Source organism: Entelurus aequoreus, linkage group LG12 (assembly GCF_033978785.1).
Source record: "Entelurus aequoreus isolate RoL-2023_Sb linkage group LG12, RoL_Eaeq_v1.1, whole genome shotgun sequence".
In the NCBI taxonomy this organism is placed as follows: domain Eukaryota; kingdom Metazoa; phylum Chordata; class Actinopteri; order Syngnathiformes; family Syngnathidae; genus Entelurus; species Entelurus aequoreus.
Window position 1 is genome coordinate 51661668 of NC_084742.1, and position 20622 is coordinate 51682289.

The 20622-nt window shown below is 41.3% G+C and overlaps 1 protein-coding gene across 2 annotated transcripts in view; it reads left to right on the plus strand.

Annotated features, from left to right (window-relative positions):
• pde5ab (phosphodiesterase 5A, cGMP-specific, b) overlaps positions 1-20622 on the plus strand; it is a 184894-nt gene that overhangs the window by 48752 nt on the left and 115520 nt on the right. For both annotated transcript variants that reach the window (XM_062066217.1, XM_062066216.1), the window contains exons 2-3: positions 4445-4871; positions 17475-17648. In XM_062066217.1, the coding sequence (XP_061922201.1) occupies positions 4449-4871; positions 17475-17648 (597 nt within the window). In that variant the 5' untranslated portion in view covers positions 4445-4448. The remainder of the gene's footprint in view (positions 1-4444; positions 4872-17474; positions 17649-20622) is intronic.

The window sequence follows — 20622 nt, forward strand, 5'->3', positions numbered from 1 at the left end:
ACATCTGATCCACTGAACAAAGAGCTCAAAAAATCTTGATCCTACACTTCTCTTTTGTAAAGTAAATCTGAACAGCCGATATGGGCATCTACATCAACTATATGATTTGCCTGAGAAGCTGGACAGGACAACAACAAAAAAAAGAAAAAAAAAGCCGAAAATATCTATTTGTGGCGGCCTTAATTCTTTCGTGGCGGGCCGCCACAAATAAATGAATGTGTGGGAAACACTGCTTTACTTGTATCCTCTTTGTATATGATTTAATTTGCATGTCTATTGACACATTATCTTTATGTATTATATTTGCTTCATTTCTGATAGTTGTTTGTGTGCCATGTTGTTCCAGACCACAGCAAACATTATTGCCAAAGATTGTAATAAATCTATTAAAAGAAGACAGCCTGCTGTTTCCTTTAACTTGGACACACACATCTATACCTTTGGCCATTAAAAGCCAGTCATTTCCAGGAGTTATCTCACCTTCTGAGTAGCCTCTGGTTTACTAATGGTTTCTAATGTTGTAAAAATGTGTAGAATAAATATTACATTTCAACATTTCTGTCAACGAAGATTTGCTTCAGCCTGCGACACATAGTCATTTTGATAGTAGGCTAATATAGCTAATATAGACACTTACGTCATGTGTTGCCTTCATTATAAGACATACAGTATATACAGCTTTTCATTTCTTTCGGCTCCAGACAGATGTGTTTTTTGTATTGTTGGTCCAATATGGCTCTTTCAACATTTTGGGTTGCTGACCCCCGCCGTCGGGGAACCTGGGTAAGACACGGCACACTGACAAAACTTAACCTAATTGTACTATAACAATCTACAAGGTTATTACAGTTCGCTTCTCTTTCTTACCCTCCATTTATCTGCTTTCTTTTGTATTTCAAGTTATCATTACATATATGTATTGTTGCATTTGAAACAATTGTATTGTTGATAATGGAGGTAATTATTGTTATTATTCATTATCAATAGTGCTTTTTCTATTGGTATTTGTATTGCTCCTTTTGTAGTGTAATAATGTTAATTGTCATTTCTGTGTTATTAATATTTACTTCACTAACTGCTTCTTTGCTATCACTTTTACTATCATCTTTGGTAACACTTTAGTATGGGGAACACATATTCACCATTAATTAGTTGCTTATTAACATGCAAATTAGTAACATATTGGCTCTTAATTAGTAATTATTAAGTACTTATTAATGCCTTATTCTGCATGGCCTTATTATGCAACCAGTAAGCCATTAACTAAGAGTCTTCCCTCAATAACCTCAGAATTATTGCTTATTAGTAACCCTAACCTTAACCCTAACCCTTATATTAGGGGTGTCCAAACTTTTTCCACTGAGGGCCGCACATTGAAAAATCAAAGCTAGCAGGGGCCATTTTGATATTTTTTATTTTAAAAACCAATACAATATATGTATAAAAAATATACATTTAGGCTTCCACTCAGGCTTGATCCCGGGGACCCCAAAGGGTTTTGGTCCAAAAAATATAAAAAATTATTCAGTATTATTATTTGTGTTATTATTCAAGTTTTTAAATCTCTAGATCAACATTAGGTCTATCTGTCAATAGAACGTTTTTAAAGATTTAAGTTGTATGCTCTTGTTGTCAAAGAAAACCCTTTTATTTAATGAAAAAAACAATAAAATAACATTTTTAAGTGGGATATTTGAGATTATATAATAATTGGAGCATTAAAAGGTCAATAACTCATAACACCATTGATTTTAATTCATTATTATTTTTTGAGCAATGACACTTAAAAACTAATTATACTAAAATTGTAGGGGATCCAAAAGGGTCCTACTCATTAAAGTGTTAAAAAATAAATTATAATTTTTTTTTTTTACTGTTTACTTTTAACACAATAATCTCGAGATCAACTTCAGATCTATCTGTCAATTATAAGTTTTATTGTTGTTTATGTTTTTTGTTTGTTCGTTTTAGGCCCTTCTTTAAAAAAAACAGCTTGTTTTTTTACATGGCAAACACAAAATATGCAACATTTTCCCCAAAAAATATCTCAAAATATTTAATGTGACGTAATTGGAGCCTTGAATAGGTCAATAATTCATAATGACATTGATTTTGATTCATTATTATTTTTTAAAGAAAGAAACAGCCTTCATTGCAGCTTTGTGTGATTAGAGTAAACATTGCAACATTTTCTTGTTACATTTCACCTGTTTGCTCTTTAAATACCACTTTTAATGTTTTTTATATTTTTCAATCGTATTTTTAAAATGTGCCGTGGGGCCGTTAAAAAATGACCTGCGGTCCGCAAATGGCCCCCGGGCCGCACTTTGGACACCCCTGCCTTATATGTTCCCCTCGTGTCCAAATAACTCTAAATTAAGTCTTTGTTACTTTAATAAGTAACTAATGGGGAATATGTTCCCCATACTAAAGTGTTACCTCATATTTGTACATGTCGTATTTTCTGATGGTGTTCTGTTGTTGTTATTGTTGTTGTTGTTGTCTCTGTCCTATCCCCCTTTTGTCTTTGCAATTTCCCCCTCTGTCCTCCCTTTTTCTCTTTCTATCCCATTCTCTTTCTATCCCATCCGGCTGCACCAAACATTTATATACATTTATATAAAGTCAAATACAAATAAGGCAACAAGAGAAATATCCCACATTTCTCTTTTGTGAAGTAAATCTGTACAGCAGATATAGATAATCTACATCAGGGGTGTCCAAAGTGCGGCCCAGGGGCCATTTGTGGCCCGCAGGTCATTTTTTAACGGCCCCACGGCACATTTTAAAAATACGATTAAAAAAAATAAAAAAACATATAAAGTGGTATAAAAGACCAAACAGGTGAAATGTAACAAGAAAATGTTGCAATGTTTACTCTAATAACACAAAGTTGCCATGCAGGCTGTTTCTTTCTTTAAAAAACAATATGAATCAAAATCAGTGTCATGAATTACTGACCTATTCAAGGCTCCAATTACGTCACATTAAATATTCCACTTTGAGATATTTTTTGGGGAAAATGTTGCATATTTTGTGTTTGCCATATAAAAAACTGAGCTGTTTTTTTTTAAAGAAGGGCCTAAAACGAACAAACAAAAACACATAAAAAACTGTAATTGACGGATAGATCTGAAGTTCATCTTGAGATTATTGTGTTAAAAGTAAACAGTAAAAAAAAATTATAATTTATTTTTTAACACTTTAATGAGTAGGACCCTTTTGGATCCCCAATAATTTTAAAGGGATTTGTTTTTAAGTGTCATTGCTCAAAAAATAATAACAAATTAAAATCAATGGTGTTATGAGTTATTGACATTTTTTAAGGCTCCCATTATTATATAATCTCAAATATTCTACTTAACAATTTTATTGGGTGAAAATATTGCATATTTTGTCTTTTTTCCATAAAAAAACAGGGTTTTCTTTGACAAAAAGAGCATACAACTTAAATCTTTAAAAACGTTATATTGACAGATAGATATACCTAGTGTTGATATAGAGATTTAAAACTTGAATAATAATAAACATAATAATACTAAATAATGACACATTTTTTATATATTTTTTTAAACCAAAACCCTTTGGGGTCCCTGGGATCAAGCATGAGTGGAGGCCTAAATGTAAAAAATATCAAAATGGCCCCCGCTTGCTTTGATTTTTCAGTGTGCGGACCTCAGTGGAAAAAGTTTGGACACCCCCTGATCTACATCCTAGATGTCAAAGTCATGTTTAATTATAATTGTAATATTTGAATGATGATAAATGAATGTGTCGTGGCAGTATGCGGATTTTGTGGGACCAATCGGTTGCTTTTCCAAACATTTTTAATAGACTGCCAGCGTTAGAATGCTAAACAGGAAGTGCTTAAAGTTTAATGACTTTGTAAAGAGACTGAGACAAAGTCAGAGTTCATTGTGTTCTTTCAGTTTTCAACTTACTTCAAGTGTTTTGCCAAGAGGATTATTTGAAGTATGTACATTTTCAGGATGTGCCAGACGAGACAAATAGAATAATCTGAAGTCCTTATTTTTAAGTTATTATGCCATGATTTTACCAGTCCGGCCCACGTGGGAATAGTCTTTCCTTCAGTTAAAATGAGTTTGACACCCCTGAACATCAACAATAGGATTTGCCTGAGTAGCTGGACAGGACAAAAACATATATATATTCATTTTGCATTGTTACTAGATGTAACTGTCCTTTATAAAATTTGTTTTATGTTAACAATGTTGGAGTCACTGAATTTACATACAATTCGATGGAAAAAAAATTGTTTCTGTTTTTGTACGATTTAAGTTTTGACAGACCCTTTGGAATGGATTCATTACAAAGACAAATATAACAAATATCACAAGAAAGAAATGAGTTTCCTTGGGAGATTGAAGTTGTAACAAAATGTGTTTGAGAGGACAGAGGTGACATTGTGTTCTTCTTCCAACAGGGAGATGGTGAACGCATGGTTTGCAGAACGCGTCCACACTATCAAGCCCTCTGCCTCCAAAGACAACCCCCCCATCTCGGACAACCCGGCGATGGCGGCAGCCAGCCAGCTCCCCGCCACCCCGCCTCGCAAAATCTCCGCCTCGGAGTTCGACCGCCCGCTGCCGCCCATCGTGGTTAAAGACTCGGAGGGCTCGGTGACGTTCCTGAGTGACACCGATCGCCAGAGTCCTCCCCGACGGCACGGTGGCGGGGCGGCGGCGGATGGTGAGGAAGGGAGCGCCGGCCGGGCAGGGTGCGACCCTTGCGCCCGACTGCTGGAGCTGGTGAAGGACGTTTCCAGCCATCTGGACGTGACAGCACTCTGCCACAAGATCTTCCTACACATCAACCAGCTCATCGCCGCTGATCGCTACTCGCTATTTCTGGTGAGGACTAGGAGGGCTGAAGGCCTCTTCAAAGCCTCATTATTCAGCCTCCTTCTTTGAATTCATGTCCAGGGCTCACTTTACCTGAACAAAGCATCACATTTGCAGCTGTGGGTTTCAGATTTGCATTCAAAAACAGTCTAATCTTAAAGTAGGATTTCAAGGTCAAGTAATATAATGTGATTATGTTGCACAAATAGTCCTATATTGTCACAATATATAATTAGTATGATTACTATATGATATAATTTAAATTTAGAATATAGGCAGCACAATAAGAAGGTCCTGGGTTCGATCCCCGGGCTGTGGGTCTTTCTGTGTGGAGTTTGCATGTGACTGTGTGGGTTTCCTCCCACCTCCAAAGACATGCACCTAGGGATAGGCCCCTTCCACCTCCAAATACATGTACCTGTGTATAGGGCCCTCCCACCTCCAAAGACATGCACCTAGAAATAGGTCCCTCCCACCTCCAAAGACATGCACCTAGGGATAGGCCCCTTCCACCTCCAAATACATGTACCTGTGTATAGGGACCTCCCACCTCCAAAGACATGTACCTGGGGATAGGCCCCTCCCACCTCCAAATACATGTACCTGGGGATAGGCCCCTCCCACCTCCAAAGACATGCACCTAGAAATAGGTCCCTCCCACCTCCAAAGACATGCACCTAGGGATAGGCCCCTTCCACCTCCAAATACATGTACCTGTGTATAGGGACCTCCCACCTCCAAAGACATGTACCTGGGGATAGGCCCCTCCCACCTCCAAATACATGTACCTAGAAATAGGCCCCTCCCACCTCCAAACACATGTACCTAGGGATAGGCCCCTTCCACCTCCAAATACATGTACCTGTGTATAGGGACCTCCCACCTCCAAAGACATGTACCTGGGGATAGGCCCCTCCCACCTCCAAATACATGTACCTAGAAATAGGCCCCTCCCACCTCCAAACACATGTACCTAGGGATAGGCCCCTTCCCCCTCCAAATACATGTACCTGTGTATAGGGACCTCCCACCTCCAAAGACATGTACCTGGGGATAGGCCCCTCCCACCTCCAAAGACATGCACCTAGAAATAGGCCCCTCCCACCTCCAAAGACATGCACCTAGGGATAGGCCCCTTCCACCTCCAAATACATGTACCTGTGTATAGGGCCCTCCCACCTCCAAAGACATGTACCTGGGGATAGGCTTCTCCCACCTCCAAAGACATGCACCTAGAAATAGGCCCCTCCCACCTCCAAAGACATGCACCTAGGGATAGGCCCCTTCCACTCCAAATACATGTACCTGTGTATAGGGACCTCCCACCTCCAAAGACATGTACCTGGGGATAGGCCCCTCCCACCTCCAAACACATGCACCCAGAGATAGGCCCCTTCCACCTCCAAATACATGTACCTGTGTATAGGGACCTCCCACCTCCAAAGACATGTACCTGGGGATAGGCCCCTCCCACCTCCAAAGACATGCACCTAGAAATAGGCCCCTCCCACCTCCAAAGACATGCTCCTAGGGATAGGCCCCTCCCACCTCCAAAGACATGCACCTAGGGATAGGCCCCTTCCACCTCCAAATACATGTACCTGTGTATAGGGACCTCCCACCTCCAAAGACATGTACCTGGGGATAGGCCCCTCCCACCTTCAAAGACATGCACCTAGAAATAGGCCCCTCCCACCTCCAAACACATGCACCTAGGGATAGGCCCCTTCCACCTCCAAATACATGTACCTGTGTATAGGGACCTCCCACCTCCAAAGACATGTACCTGGGGATAGGCCCCTCCCACCTCCAAAGACATGCACCTGGGGATAGGCCCCTCCTACCTCCAAAGACATGTACCTGGGGATAGGCCCCTCCCACCTCCAAAGACAAGCACGTGGGGATAGGCCCCTCCGACCTCCAAAGACATGTACCTGGGGATAGGCCCCTCCCACCTCCAAAGACATGAACCTAGGTATAGGCCCCTCCCACCTCCAAAAACCTTTACCTGGGGATAGGCCCCTCCCACCTCCAAAGACAAGCACGTGGGGATAGGCCCCTCCTACCTCCAAAGACATGTACCTGGGGATAGGCCCCTCCCACCTCCAAAGACATGAACCTAGGTATAGGCCCCTCCCACCTCCAAATACATTTACCTGGGGATAGGCCCCTTCCACCTCCAAAGACATGCACCTGGGGATAGGCCCCTCCCACCCCCAAAGGGATGCACCTGGGGATAGGCCCCTCCCACCTCCAAAGACATGCACCTGGGGATAGGCCCCTCCCACCTCCAAATACATGTACCTGGGCATAGGCCCCTCCCACCTCCAAAGACATGCACCTGCGAATAGGTTGATTGTCAACACTAAATTGGCCCTAGTGTGTGAATATGAGTGTGAATGTTGTCTATCGGTGCGGGCTCTGCGATGAGGTGGACTCTTGTCCAGGGTCTACCACGCCTTCCTTGTCCAGGGTGTACCACGCCTTCCGCCCGAATGCAGCTGGGACAAGTGGTAGAAAATTGATGGATGGTATTTAGAATATAAGGACAAAGTGGTAATTTTGGCATAATTTTGACACTAAGTTGTCATTGATAGGTGCAAATTCTTGTGTTCAGACAAGTTGTTTGTGTAAGAGAGGTGTCTTACCTTAGCTGAAAGTACCTGTTCTGCGCCCTGGTGTCGCGGATGAAAGACAGCGTCCCAGGTGTGCCGAGCCATGTTGATCAGGCCTGGGCAATTGTTTTGACCCGGGGGCCAAATTTAGAGAAAAAAATGTGTCTGGGGGCGGGCCGGTATATCTATTTTTAGGAACACTAATACAAAACCTCACAATAATGTCTGATTGAATGCTAAAAACCTTACGACAAAACACCCAGAAAGTACATGACAATAATGTGGGATGTACGATACTAACTATGAACGATAAAACACTGAATATTGACAACATATCTCGATTGACATATTTTACAATCAAGCGAAACGCAACAAAAATGCAACAAAACACAGCGAAATATGAACGTGAAAGGTAAAAAAAAACCCAACTACGATCTGATATACAGTATCTGATATATCACTAAGCTTTTGAACTTTGTTGTAAAAATCTCCTACCGCGTCTGTCCCTGACACCCGAAATTCAGCTCTGGAAACACTATGTGGAAACGCTCCCCACCCACACTGCTTGGTGCCTCGTCTGAGCTGCTGTGACGTAGATTACCATAGTAACTAATTAGATGACCATAGTAACTAATTAGATTACCATAGTAACTAGTATATCATGCAAAAGCGCAGATTCCAACCATTGAAATATTTTGTATAGTTCCAGACTTACGGTCATTTGAACACATCACTGCACATCATAATGGCAGCTACCGTTTCTATCTTAAAGATCTGAAAAAAATATTTGGGAATGTTCGGCGGGCCCCTGCATGTGGCCCCTGGGCCTTAATTTAACCAGAACAAGAAAATTTGGCTTGTCAAGACTTTCCAAAACAAGTAAAATGTTAGGATTGAGTTCAAGGGTGGACCCCGGGATGCAGAGAATGGAGGCAAGGTATGCCATAAAAAAATGAAAATATTTAATAAGTCCCAAATGGTAACTAAGGGTGATAGGGTAAAAGTGCACACCATGGGAAATATAACAAAAGTAGTCTCTTTCAGAGGTTGGCGGAGCAAAGGCCAGGACTAGTGATGGGTCCGGCAACACCGATGCATCGGCGCATGCGTCGAGCTCATAGAGCGATACCCTGTGTCGGTGCGCGTATCGCTTTTAGAAAGTCACGTGACCGAACACGAGCTGTTTTGGTCACGTGACCGCTCATGAGCTGTTCTGGTCACGTGACCGCTCATGAACTGTATCGCACTGACGCCTGCGCGCCAAACTGTGTTTATTAGGAAGCGGCGCAATGCGTGTTGTTGACAAACACCGTTAGGGCCGCTTGTTGTCACTGTCACTCAAAGTTGCATTTCAAAATTACACAGAATAAATGTGTTTATTTTGTTTAGAATTCAGATGGGTTTGATTTGGTGCGCGGCATATATTGGCTGTGCGGCGCACGGTGTGCGCGGAGGACGCTTGAGCACTGCGCAATTGCGCAGGCGCGCACCTTAGAGGGAACGTTGCTCACAGGGCACAGAGGAGGCGTCAGTGCGATACAGTTCGCGTATCGGTCACGTGACCAAAGCAGCTCATGATCGGTCACGTGACTTTCTAAAAGCGGTACGCGCACCGAAACAGGGTTTCGCTCTATGAGCTCGACGCATGCGCCGATGCATCTGTGTTTGAGGACCCATCACTACTGTTACTAGAGAAGATACAGGAATGACGGCGTGGCGAAGTTGGTAGAGTGGACGTGCCAGCAATCGGAGGGTTGCTGGTTACTGGGGTTCAATCCCCACCTTCTGCCATCCTAGTCACGATACATGTTCACATTATTTGACTATCTAAAAAAGATAAAAATATATTTTTATTTAAATGAAGATATGAAATAATCCTAAATGAAATACAATGACTTGGTTTATATTATTGTATATACTAAGTCATAAAATCAGTGTCAGTTGAGTCGGTCCATAGGTTGCCTGTAGGGATTTTTAATGTCCAGCAGATGTCAGTATTTAGTGACACAGTATCGACACAGTATCAATACAGTTTTGCAATGTGTCGAAACGCTTCATGAGGCCTCATCAACCCATCACTAGCCAGGACGCACACAGCGTGGCAAAACTAGTCCTCTCAAAACAAGGTGGCTAGGAAAACAAAAACACAACGAGGTCAATATTACAGGAATATGCGAAGGCAACATACCAGGGAAGCAGAATCAAGGTAGCACATGTCAGAGCGGAGTTCAGGAACAATAACCGGCAGGGACTAGCTGGTGGAGACGCGCTTAAATGCTACCGGGAAGTGATTAGCAGCAGGTGTGCCTCGTTGGGGACAAAAGACTGGGGAAAGAAACTGACAAACCAATAGAGAAGGAAGGGAGAAGACAACAAACACAACATAAAATTAGCTAACCTCAATGAACCCAAAAATACCTTAAAATAAGAATATTTTCACTGATAACAAGTGCACTTTTCTTGGTAGAAAAAATAAATTAGACCTTTTTGCTCAATATGTTGAAAAATATTCTTAAATAAGTAAATGCTAGTGCCATTATCTTGACATAATGATATGCGCTCGGCATCATGATTTTTTTTTCATGCTTGAAGTAAGAAATTAATACTTTAAAAAAGTAGTTTTATACTTGTGAGTAATATCGGCAGGCCGATATTATCGGCCGATAAATGCTTTAAAATGTAATATCGGAAATGATCGGTATCGTTTTTTTTATTATCAGTATCGTTTTTTTTTTGTTTGTTTGTTTTTTTTTCAAATTAAATCAAGATAAAAAACACAAGATACACTTACAATTAGTACACCAACCCAAAAAACCTCCCTCCCCCTCATTCACACAAAAGGGTTGTTTCTTTCTGTTATTAATATTCTGGTTCCTACATTATATATCAATATATATCAATACAGTCTGCAAGGGATACAGTCCGTAAGCACACATGATTGTGCGTGCTGCTGGTCCACTAATAGTACTAACCTTTAACAGTTAATTTGACTCATTTTCATTAATAACTAGTTTCTATGTAACTGTTTTTATATTGTTTTACTTTCTTTTTTATCCAAGAAAATGTTTTTAATTTATTTATCTTATTTTATTTTATAATTTTTAAGAAAAAGGACCTTATCTTCACCATACCTGGTTGTCCAAATTAGGCATAATAATGTGTTAATTCCACGACTGTATATATAGCTGTATCGGTTGGTATCGGTATCGGTTGATATCGGTATTGGTAATTAAGAGTTGGACAATTTCGGAATATCGGATATCGGCCATTATCGGACATCCCTACTTGTGAGTGTTGATGACACAGCTTTGCAACAGTTGATATTCTAGTTTCAAGCATGTTTTACTCAATATAGGTCATCAAATCTCAGCTACAAGCTGTAATATCTTACTGAGATCATTTAGGACCAAAACCCTTAAAACAAGTAAAACACTAACATAAAATCTGCTTAGTGAGAAGAATTATCTTATCAGACAGAAAATAAGCAAATATCGCCCTTATTTGAGATATTTAATCTTACTTAGATTTCATTTTTTGCAGTGTAAACACCATAGTCGGTGTTTCTTCATACTCTTTTAGCATTCCCTTAAGAAAACATCAGTAGAAGAGGACGCAAAATGGGATACTTGCGTTCTAATATGCACACCACTGATGTGTGCACTATATGTGCGAGGCCAGATCTGGGCAAAATAAGGCCCGTTAAGATTTTCAATCCGCCCCGCCGGACGTTCTACATAATTTATTTTAGACATTTAACATCAAAACTGTTGCCGCCATCATGATGTGCATTTCTGTTTTTAAATGACCGTAAGTCTTGAACTATAGAAAGTATTTCAATCGTCGAAATCTGCGCTTTTGAGTGTTATACGAGTTATTACTGTAATCTAGGTCACAGCAGGAACAAAAGCAGAGTGGGCGGGGTTTGTTTTCAGAGCAGCCAGCCCAAATCGCACGTGGCTGATTTTTACATGATGATACACGATATTGCCAAAAGTACTTGGCCACCTGCCTTGACTCACATATGAACTTGAAGTGCCATCCCATGGAATTGTCCAAAATGTTTTAGTATCCTGCAGCATTCAAAGTTCCTTTCACTGGAACTAAGGGGCCAAGCCCAACTCCTGAAAAACCAACCCCACACCATAATTCCTCCTCCACCAAATTTCACACTCGGCCCAATGCAGTCCGAAATGTAGCGTTCTCCTGGCAACCTCCAAACCCAGACTGGTCCATCAGATTGCCAGATGGAAAAGTATGATTCATCACTCCATAGAAAGCGTCTCCACCGCTCTAGAGTCCAGTGGCGACGTGCTTTACACCACTGCATCCCACACTTTGCATTGGACCTGGTGATGTATGGCTTAGATGCAGCTGCTCGGCCATGGAAACCCATTCCATGAAGCTCTCCGCGTACTGTACGTGGGCTAATTGGAAGGTCACATGAAGTTTGGAGCTCTGTAGCAACTGACTGTGCAGAAAGTCTTTGCACTATGCACTTCCGCATCCGCTGACCCCTCTCTGTCAGTTTACGTGGCCTACCACTTGGTGGCCGACTTGCTGTTGTTCCCAAACTCTTCACTTTTCTTGTAATAAAGTTGACTTTGGAATATTTAGGAGCGAGGACATTTCACGACTGGATTTGTTGCACAGGTGGCATCCTATGACAGTTCCACGCTGGAAATCACTGAGAGTGGCCCATTCTTTCACAAATGTTTGTAGAAACAGTCTCCATGCCTAAGTGCTTGATTTTATACACCGGGCCAAGTGATTAGGGCACCTGATTCTCATCATTTGGATGGGTGGCCAAATACTTTTGGCAATATAGTGTATATCATATTGCAGGTGTTTATTACACTTTGCATTCATATTTTGCAGTTTTTTTACATTTGTGTTTTGTTTTGCTTGATTGTAAAAGATACACAACTATCGAGGAGCTGGTCTGAGAGGAGCGATGTTCATATGTTGTTAAAGGCCTACTGAAATAATTTTTTTTTATTCAAACGGGGATAGCAGATCCATTCTATGTGTCATACTTATTCATTTTGCGATATTGCCATATTTTTGCTGAAAGGATTTAGTATAGAACAACGACGATAAAGTTCGCAACTTTTGGTCGCTGATAAAAAAAGCCTTGCCTGTACCGGAAGTAGCGTGACGTCACAGGTTGAAGAGCTCCTCACATTTCCCCATTGTTTACACCAGCAGCAAGAGCGATTCGGACCGAGAAAGCGACGATTACCCCATTAATTTGAGCCAGGATGAAAGATTCGTGGATGAGGAACGTGAGAGTGAAGGACTAGAGTGCAGTGCAGGACGCATCTATTTTCGCTCTGACCGTAACTTAGGTACAAGCTGGCTCATTGGATTCCACACTCTCTCCTTTTTCTATTGTGGATCACGGATTTGTATTTTAAACCACCTCGGATACTATATCCTCTTGAAAATGAGAGTCGAGAACGCGAAATGGACATTCACAGTGACTTTTATCTCCACAACAATACATCGGCGAAGCACTTTAGCTACGGAGCTCACGTGATAGCATCGGGCTTAACTGCAGATAGAAACAAAAGAAATAAACCCCTGACTGGAAGGATGGACAGAAAATCAACAATACTATTAAACCATGGACATGTAACTACACGGTTAATGCTTTCCAGCCTGGCGAAGCTTAACAATGCTGTTGCTAACGACGCCATTGAAGCTAACTTAGCAACGGGACCTCACAGAGCTATGCTAAAAACATTAGCTATCCACCTACGCCAGCCAGCCCTCATCTGCTCATCAACACCCGTGCTCACCTGCGTTCCAGCGATCGACGGAGCGACGAAGGATTTCACCCGACCATAGATGCGGTCGGCGGCTAGCGTCGGATAGCGCGTCTGCTATCCAAGTCAAAGTCCTCCTGGTTGTGTTGCTGCAGCCAGCCGCTAATACACCGATCCCACCTACAACTTTCTTCTTTGCAGTCTTCATTGTTCTCTAAACAAATTGCAAAAGATTCACCAACACAGATGTCCAGAATACTGTGGAATTTTGAGATGAAAACAGAGCTTTTTGTATTGGATACAATGGTGTCCCTATACTTCCGTTTCAACGAAGTTTAGCGGGAAATTTAAAATTGCACTTTATAAGTTAACCCGGCCGTATTGGCATGTGTTGCAATGTTAAGATTTTATCATTGATATATAAACTATCAGACTGCGTGGTCGGTAGTAGTGGGTTTCAGTAGGCCTTTAAAAACAATGCAAAAAATTGTGACCGAGATCAAACTTTTTTTTTTTTACTCTAGGGCAGGGGTCGGCACCACAAAATGTTGACAGAGCCATATTGGGCCAAAAATCCAGAACAAATCTGCCTGGAGCTGCAAAAATTAAAAGCCTTATATAAGCAATATAATGAAGGCAACACATGATGTAAGTGTCTATATTAGCTATATTAGCCTACTATGACTGTGTCGCAGGCTGATGCAAATCTTCATTGACAGAAATGTTTATGTAATATTTATTCTACACATTTTTACAGTATTGGAAAACAGTAATTAAACAGAGGGTGAAATAACTCCTGGAAATTACTGGCTCAGAATGGCCAAATGTATAGATGTGTGTGTTAATGTTTAAGAAAAGGGCAGGCCGTCTTACTTTCATGGATTTATTACAATCTTTGCAAGCTGGGTAACTTTTGCTGTGGTCTGGAACATCATGGCTTATAAACCACTGTCAGAAATGCAGGCAGTATTACATACAGATAATATGTCATGAGACATCCATACATTTTCTACTGCTTGTCCCTCTTGAGGTTGCGGGGGGTGCTGGAGCCTATCTCAGCATGCAAATATACATTTAATACACAGATGACATAAGTAAAGTAAGTTAAATGAGCTTGAATATACCTACAAATGAGGCATAATGATGCAATATGTACATACAGCTAGCCTAAATAGCATGTTAGCATCGATTAGCTTGCAGTCATGCAGTGACCAAATATGTCTGATTAGCACTCCGCACAAGTCAATAACATCAACAAAGCTCACCTTTGTGCATTCACGCACAGCATAAAAAGTTTGGTGGACAAAATGAGACAAAGAAGGAGTGGCATAAAACACGTCTTTCTGTGGCAGTGTCGGAGAAAGTTGTACATGTAGACAAATTACGGTGAGTTCAAGGACCGCCAAAATTAGTAGGACTAAACGGCGCTGGCCAAATACTCTCATCAGTGAAGCATGTTTAATATAAACAGCGTGATTTTGATCAATTAGAAAGGTTTGTGTCATGCTTACAGAAACCATAGTAAAATAAAAAATATATTTTTCCCCCATCTTTTTCCATTTTCATACATATTTGAAAAAGCTCCAGGGAGCCACCAGGACGGAGCTAAAGAGCCGTATGCGGCTCTAGAGCCGCGGTTTGCCGACCCCCGCCCTAGGGTCTGATGATCAGCTTGGAATAATCACAAAAAAAGGAAGCAATAATAATAAAAACTAGATGAGGAACTAAAATCCTGGAATTTTTTTTAGAATTGTTGAAGTAGTGAAGTGAATTATATTTATGTAGCGCTTTTCTCTAGTGACTCAAAGCACTTTACATAGTGAAACCCAATATCTAAGTTACAATTAAACCAGTGTGTGTGTGGCACTGGGAGCAGGTGGGTAAAGTGTCTTGCCCAAGGACACAACGGCAGTGACTAGGATGGCGGAAGCGGGGATCGAACCTGGAACCCTCAAGTTGCTGGCACGGCCGTTCTACCAACCGAGCTGTACCGCCTCACAGAGTAGAGCACACAATTCCTTAACAGGCTGAATATTTTGAAGTTGGAACAGTTTGAATCAGATGAAAAATGTAGAAGAATGTCCCATTGGGAATTTCCTCAAAATTTGGGAATTTTGGGAAAAACGGGAATTTTTTTGATTTTGGGAAAAAACTTGAATGGTCGAAATGAGTTGAAATGGTTGGTGTTAGAATTTTTGAAATCGGTCGAGAAATGTTGAAATAGTAACATGTTTAATTGAGAAATGGTATTAAAGGCCTACTGAAACCCACTACTACCGACCACGCAGTCTGATAGTTTATATATCAATGATGAAATCTTAACATTGCAACACATGCCAATATGGCCGGGTTAACTTATAAAGTGCAATTTTAAATTTCCCGCCACACTTCCGGTTGAAAACGTCTAGATATGATGACGTATGCACGTGATGTCAACGGTTGATACGGAAGTATTCAGACCCATTGAATCAATACAAAAAAGCTCTGTTTTCATCGCAAAATTCCACAGTATTCTGGACATCTGTGTTGGTGAATCTTTTGCAATTTGTTTAATGAACAATGGAGACTGCAAATAAGAAAGCTGTAGGTGCGATCGGTGTATTAGCGGCGGACTACAGCAACACAACCAGGAGGACTTTGAGGATAGCAGACGCGCTAGCCGAACGATCTCACCTTGACTTCCTCCGTCTCCGGGCCGCCAACCGCATCGGTGATCAGGTGAAGTCCTTCGTCGTACCGTCGATCGCTGGAACGCAGGGTGAGCACGGGTCGTGATGAGCAGATGAGAGCTGGCGTAGGTGCAGAGCTAATGCTTTTAGCATAGCTCTGTCGAGGTTCCGTAGCTAAGTTAGCTTCAATGGCGTCGTTAGCAACAGCATTGCTAAGCTTCGCCAAGCTGGAAAGCATTAACCGTGTATTTACATGTCCAGAGTTTGGTAGTATTGTTTGATCTTCTGTCTATCCTTCCAGTCAGGGACTTATTTGTTTTGTTTCTATATGCAGTAAAGCCCGATGCTATCACGTTAGCTCAATAGCTAAAGAGCTTCACCGATGTATTGTCGTGGAGATAAAAGTCACTGTGAATGTCCATTTCACGTTCTCGACTCTCATTTTCAAGAGGATATAGTATCCGAGGTGGGTTAAAAATACAAATCCGTGATCCACAATAGAAGAAGGAGAGAGTGTGGAATCCAATGAGCCAGCTTGTACGCTAAGTTACGGTCAGAGCGAAAAGAAAACGTTCTGCACTGCACGCTAGTCCTTCACTTTCACGTTCCTCATCCACGAATCTTTCATCCTCGCTCAAATTAATGGGGTAATCGTCGCTTTCTCGGTCCGAATCTCTCTCGCTGCTGGTGTAAACATAGAAAATGTGAGCAGTCCTTCCTCCGGTGTCGTCACGCTACTTCCGGGTAGGGGCAAGGCTTTTTTTTATCAGAGACCAAAGTTGCGAACTTTATCGTCGTTGTTCTATACTAAATCCTTTCAGCAAAAATATGGCAATATCGCGAAAATGATCAAGTATGACACATTAGAATGGATCTGCTATCCCCGTTTAAAATAAAAAAATTCATTTCAGTAGGCCTTTAAGGAATTCCTGGAATTTCGGGAAAAACTGGAATTTTTCCAGTTAAAAAAAAAACTTTGTTTTTTGTCCTGATAAGAGGAATGTTTTGACAATGGAACGGTTGAACTGGGTTTAAAATGTGGAAGGAGTAGTCGCCAGAAAAAATAGGGCTTTGGAAAACCAGGACTTCTGAAAAATCCTGGAATTTTTTTGAAGTCGGAAAAAAGGTTAGTTTAAATTTCCAGAATGGTGGAATATGTCGAGGTGGAATGGTTTGGATCGGTTGAAAAATGTGGAACTGGTGAAGTTTGAAAAATGGCAATTCATTTTGAATGGGAAAAATGTCCCGGAAAACCTGGAATTCTGGGAGATCTGGGAATTTTTGGAATTTGTCAAGGGACAGCCGGCGATTGAAGTTGGAACGGTTTGAGTCGGGTGAAAAATGTGAAAGGTAGAACGCGCCAAAATCTGGAGAAGAAGAAGAAGGAGTTTGAAGAAGTTAATAAATTGAATTTTGGTGTTGAAAACCATAGGTTTTATTTACACCAATTACATATAACTACCAGTATTGATAAGGAATACCGATATTGTGTCAGGATCGATAAGCTGCCCTCCGTATTCATGCCAATACCAACTTTTATTTCAATTCTACGTGTTTTTACAGGTGGGCGAAGACAGCTCCAACACAAAGTTCTTAGTCAGCCGCCTGTTCGACGTGGCCGAGGGTTCCACGCTAGAAGAATCTTCCAGCAACTGTATCCGACTGGATTGGAACAAAGGTATAGTGGGACACGTAGCGGCCACTGGACAACCACTCAACATCAAGAATGCTTATCAGGTAAAGACTTTTTATACCCCTTTCTTAGTCCAGGGTCTACCTTCTTGTTGGTTTGATTTTATTCAATGAAATAAAAGTAAAAAATGGAAAAATTTGTAGCGTCCCGGAAGAGTTAGTGCTGCAAGGGGTTTCTGGGTATTTGTTCTGTTGTGTTTATGTTGTGTTACGGTGCGGATGTTCTCCCGAAATGTGTTTGTCATTCTTGTTGGTGTGGGTTCACAGTGTGGCGCATATTTGTAACAGTGTTAAAGTTGTTTAAATGGCCACCCTCAGTGTGACCTGTATGGCTGTTGACCAAGTATGCCTTGCATTCACTCATGTGTGTGAAAAGCCGTAGATATTATGTGATTGGGCCGGCACGCAAAGGCAGTGCCTTTAAGGTGTATTGGCGCTCTGTACTTCTCCTACGTCGTGTACCACTCCGTACAGCGGCGTTTTAAAAAGTCATACATTTAACTTTTTGAAACCGATACCGATAATTTCCGATATTACATTTTTAAGCATTTTTCGGCCGATAATTATCGGACATCTCTAATGAGTACAGTACTTTAAAAGCATCATCCTAGTGTGTGTCATGTCTGTGATCATGTTTTGTTTAAGTTATGTTCTGTTTGGTTTTTGGACTCTTTTTAGTTCCTGTTTTCACTCCCTTGCTTGTTACCATGTCAACCCATTAGTTGCACCTGTTTTCACGTTCGGACTCACACACCTGCCATCAATCATGTCACTAGTACTTAAAGGCCTACTGAAACCCACTACTACCGACCACGCAGTCTGATAGTTTATATATCAATGATGAAAATCTTAACATTGCAACACATGCCAATACGGCCGGGTTAGATTAGTGAAATGCAATTTTAAATTCCCCGCAAATATCCTGCTGAAAACGTCTCGGTATGATGACGTTTGCGCGTGACGTCACGGATTGTAGCGGACATTTTGGGACACCATTGTGGCCAGCTATTAAGTCGTCTGTTTTCATCGCAAAATTCCACAGTATTCTGGACATCTGTGTTGGTGAATCTTTTGCAATGTGTTTAATGAACAATGAAGACAGCAAAGAAGAAAGCTGTAGGTGGGAAGCGGTGTATTAGCGGCCGGCTGCAGCAACACAAACACGTAGAGAACTGGGACAACAGAGACTCTTGCCAGGAGGACTTTGAGTTGGATACGCGCTACCGTGAGTACGCAGCTGCGGCTTCCAAACATTTGATCGCTTGCCCGTACGTGCGTGCCGCTATGTGCATGTCACGTACGTAACTTGGGGAAATATATGTGCTGTATGAACTTTACGGAGGTTAACGGTACTTTGGGCTGTGGGATTGAGTGTGTTGTGCGGGTGTTTTGATTTGTATTGGCGGGTTATATAGACGGGAGGGGGAGGTGTTGTTATGCAGGATTAATTTGTGGCATATTAAATATAAGCCTGGTTGTGTTGTGGCTAGTAGAGTATATATATGTCTTGTGTTTATTTACTGTTTTAGTCATTCCCAGCTGAATATCAGGTCCCACCCGCCTCTCACAGCATCTTCCCTATCTGAATCGCTTCCACTCCCTCTAGTCCTTCACTTGCACTTTCCTCATCCACAAATCTTTCATCCTCGCTCAAATTAATGGGGTAATCGTCGCTTACTCGGTCCGAATCGCTCTCGCTGCTGTTGGCCATGATTGTAAACAATGTGCAGATGTGAGGAGCTCCACAACCTGTGACGTCACGCTACTTCCGGTACAGGCAAGGCTTTTTTATCAGCGACCAAAACTTGCGAACTTTATCGTCGATGTTCTCTACTAAATCCTTTCAGCAAAAATATGGCAATATCGCGAAATGATCAAGTATGACACATAGAATGGACCTGCTATCCCCGTTTAAATAAGAAAATCTCATTTCAGTAGGCCTTTAAGCCTGTCCTTTTCAGTTAGTCAGTCTGGCGACATTACCTCTGACTTCTGCTATCCATGTTACCTATGCTACCATAGTTCATGCTGATCGTTTCATGTCACAGTAAGTGTTTTTGTTTCTTGCCCATAGTCTGCCTAAGTGCTAGTTTTTGTTTCATTAGTCAAGTTTGTTCTCCGCCTTGTGCGCACCTTTAGTTTGTACCTTTTGTTAGTGTTAAAATAAAATATGTATTTACCTTCATCCCATGTCCGATCCAATTTCTTTGCATTCCGGAAAACAAACCATCCCACAGTCCATGTCGTGACAGTGTGACATTAAGAGTTGTGATTGATGACAAGAGAAAAGTTGTCTATTCTTGTGATATCGCAATAGTTGAGAAAAAAAGTACATTGTCAAGAAAACAATTTTACAAATAAGAAAAAGGAAAGAAAAAATACAAGAAAAAAATCTGAATTTTGTAGGTACAAAGTCCTAATATTTAAAAGAAAAACATTTTAAGTTCAGCGTTATTGTTACGAGAAAAAACTTTATCTAACGAAAATAAAGTACCGTATTTTCACGATTATAAAACGCACTTAAAATCCTTTTTTTTCTCCTCAAAACTTGACAGTGCGTTTATAACCGGTGAGCTTAACGTACAGAAGACTTCTGATTTTTCTTACCGACCTCGAAGCGATTTTATTTGGTACACAGTGAAATGATAAGTGTGACCAGCAGATGGCAGTCACACATAAGAGATACGTGTAGACTGCAACATTAAAGTTAAAGTTAAAGTGGCAATGATTATCACACACACTATGGTGCGGGTGAAATTATCCTTCGCCTTTGACTCATCCCCACAGGGGAGTAGTGAGCAGCAGCGGTGACCAACCCTTGATGCTGAGTGCCAAGCAGGGAGGTAATGGGTCCCATTTTTATTGTCTTTGGTATGACTCGGCCAGGGTTTGAACTCACAACCTACCGAACTCAGGGCGGACACTCTAACCACAAGGCCACTGAGCAGGTTACACATAAGAGATACGTGTAGACTGCAATATGACTCAAGTAAACAACACTAACATTTTCAATAAGTTC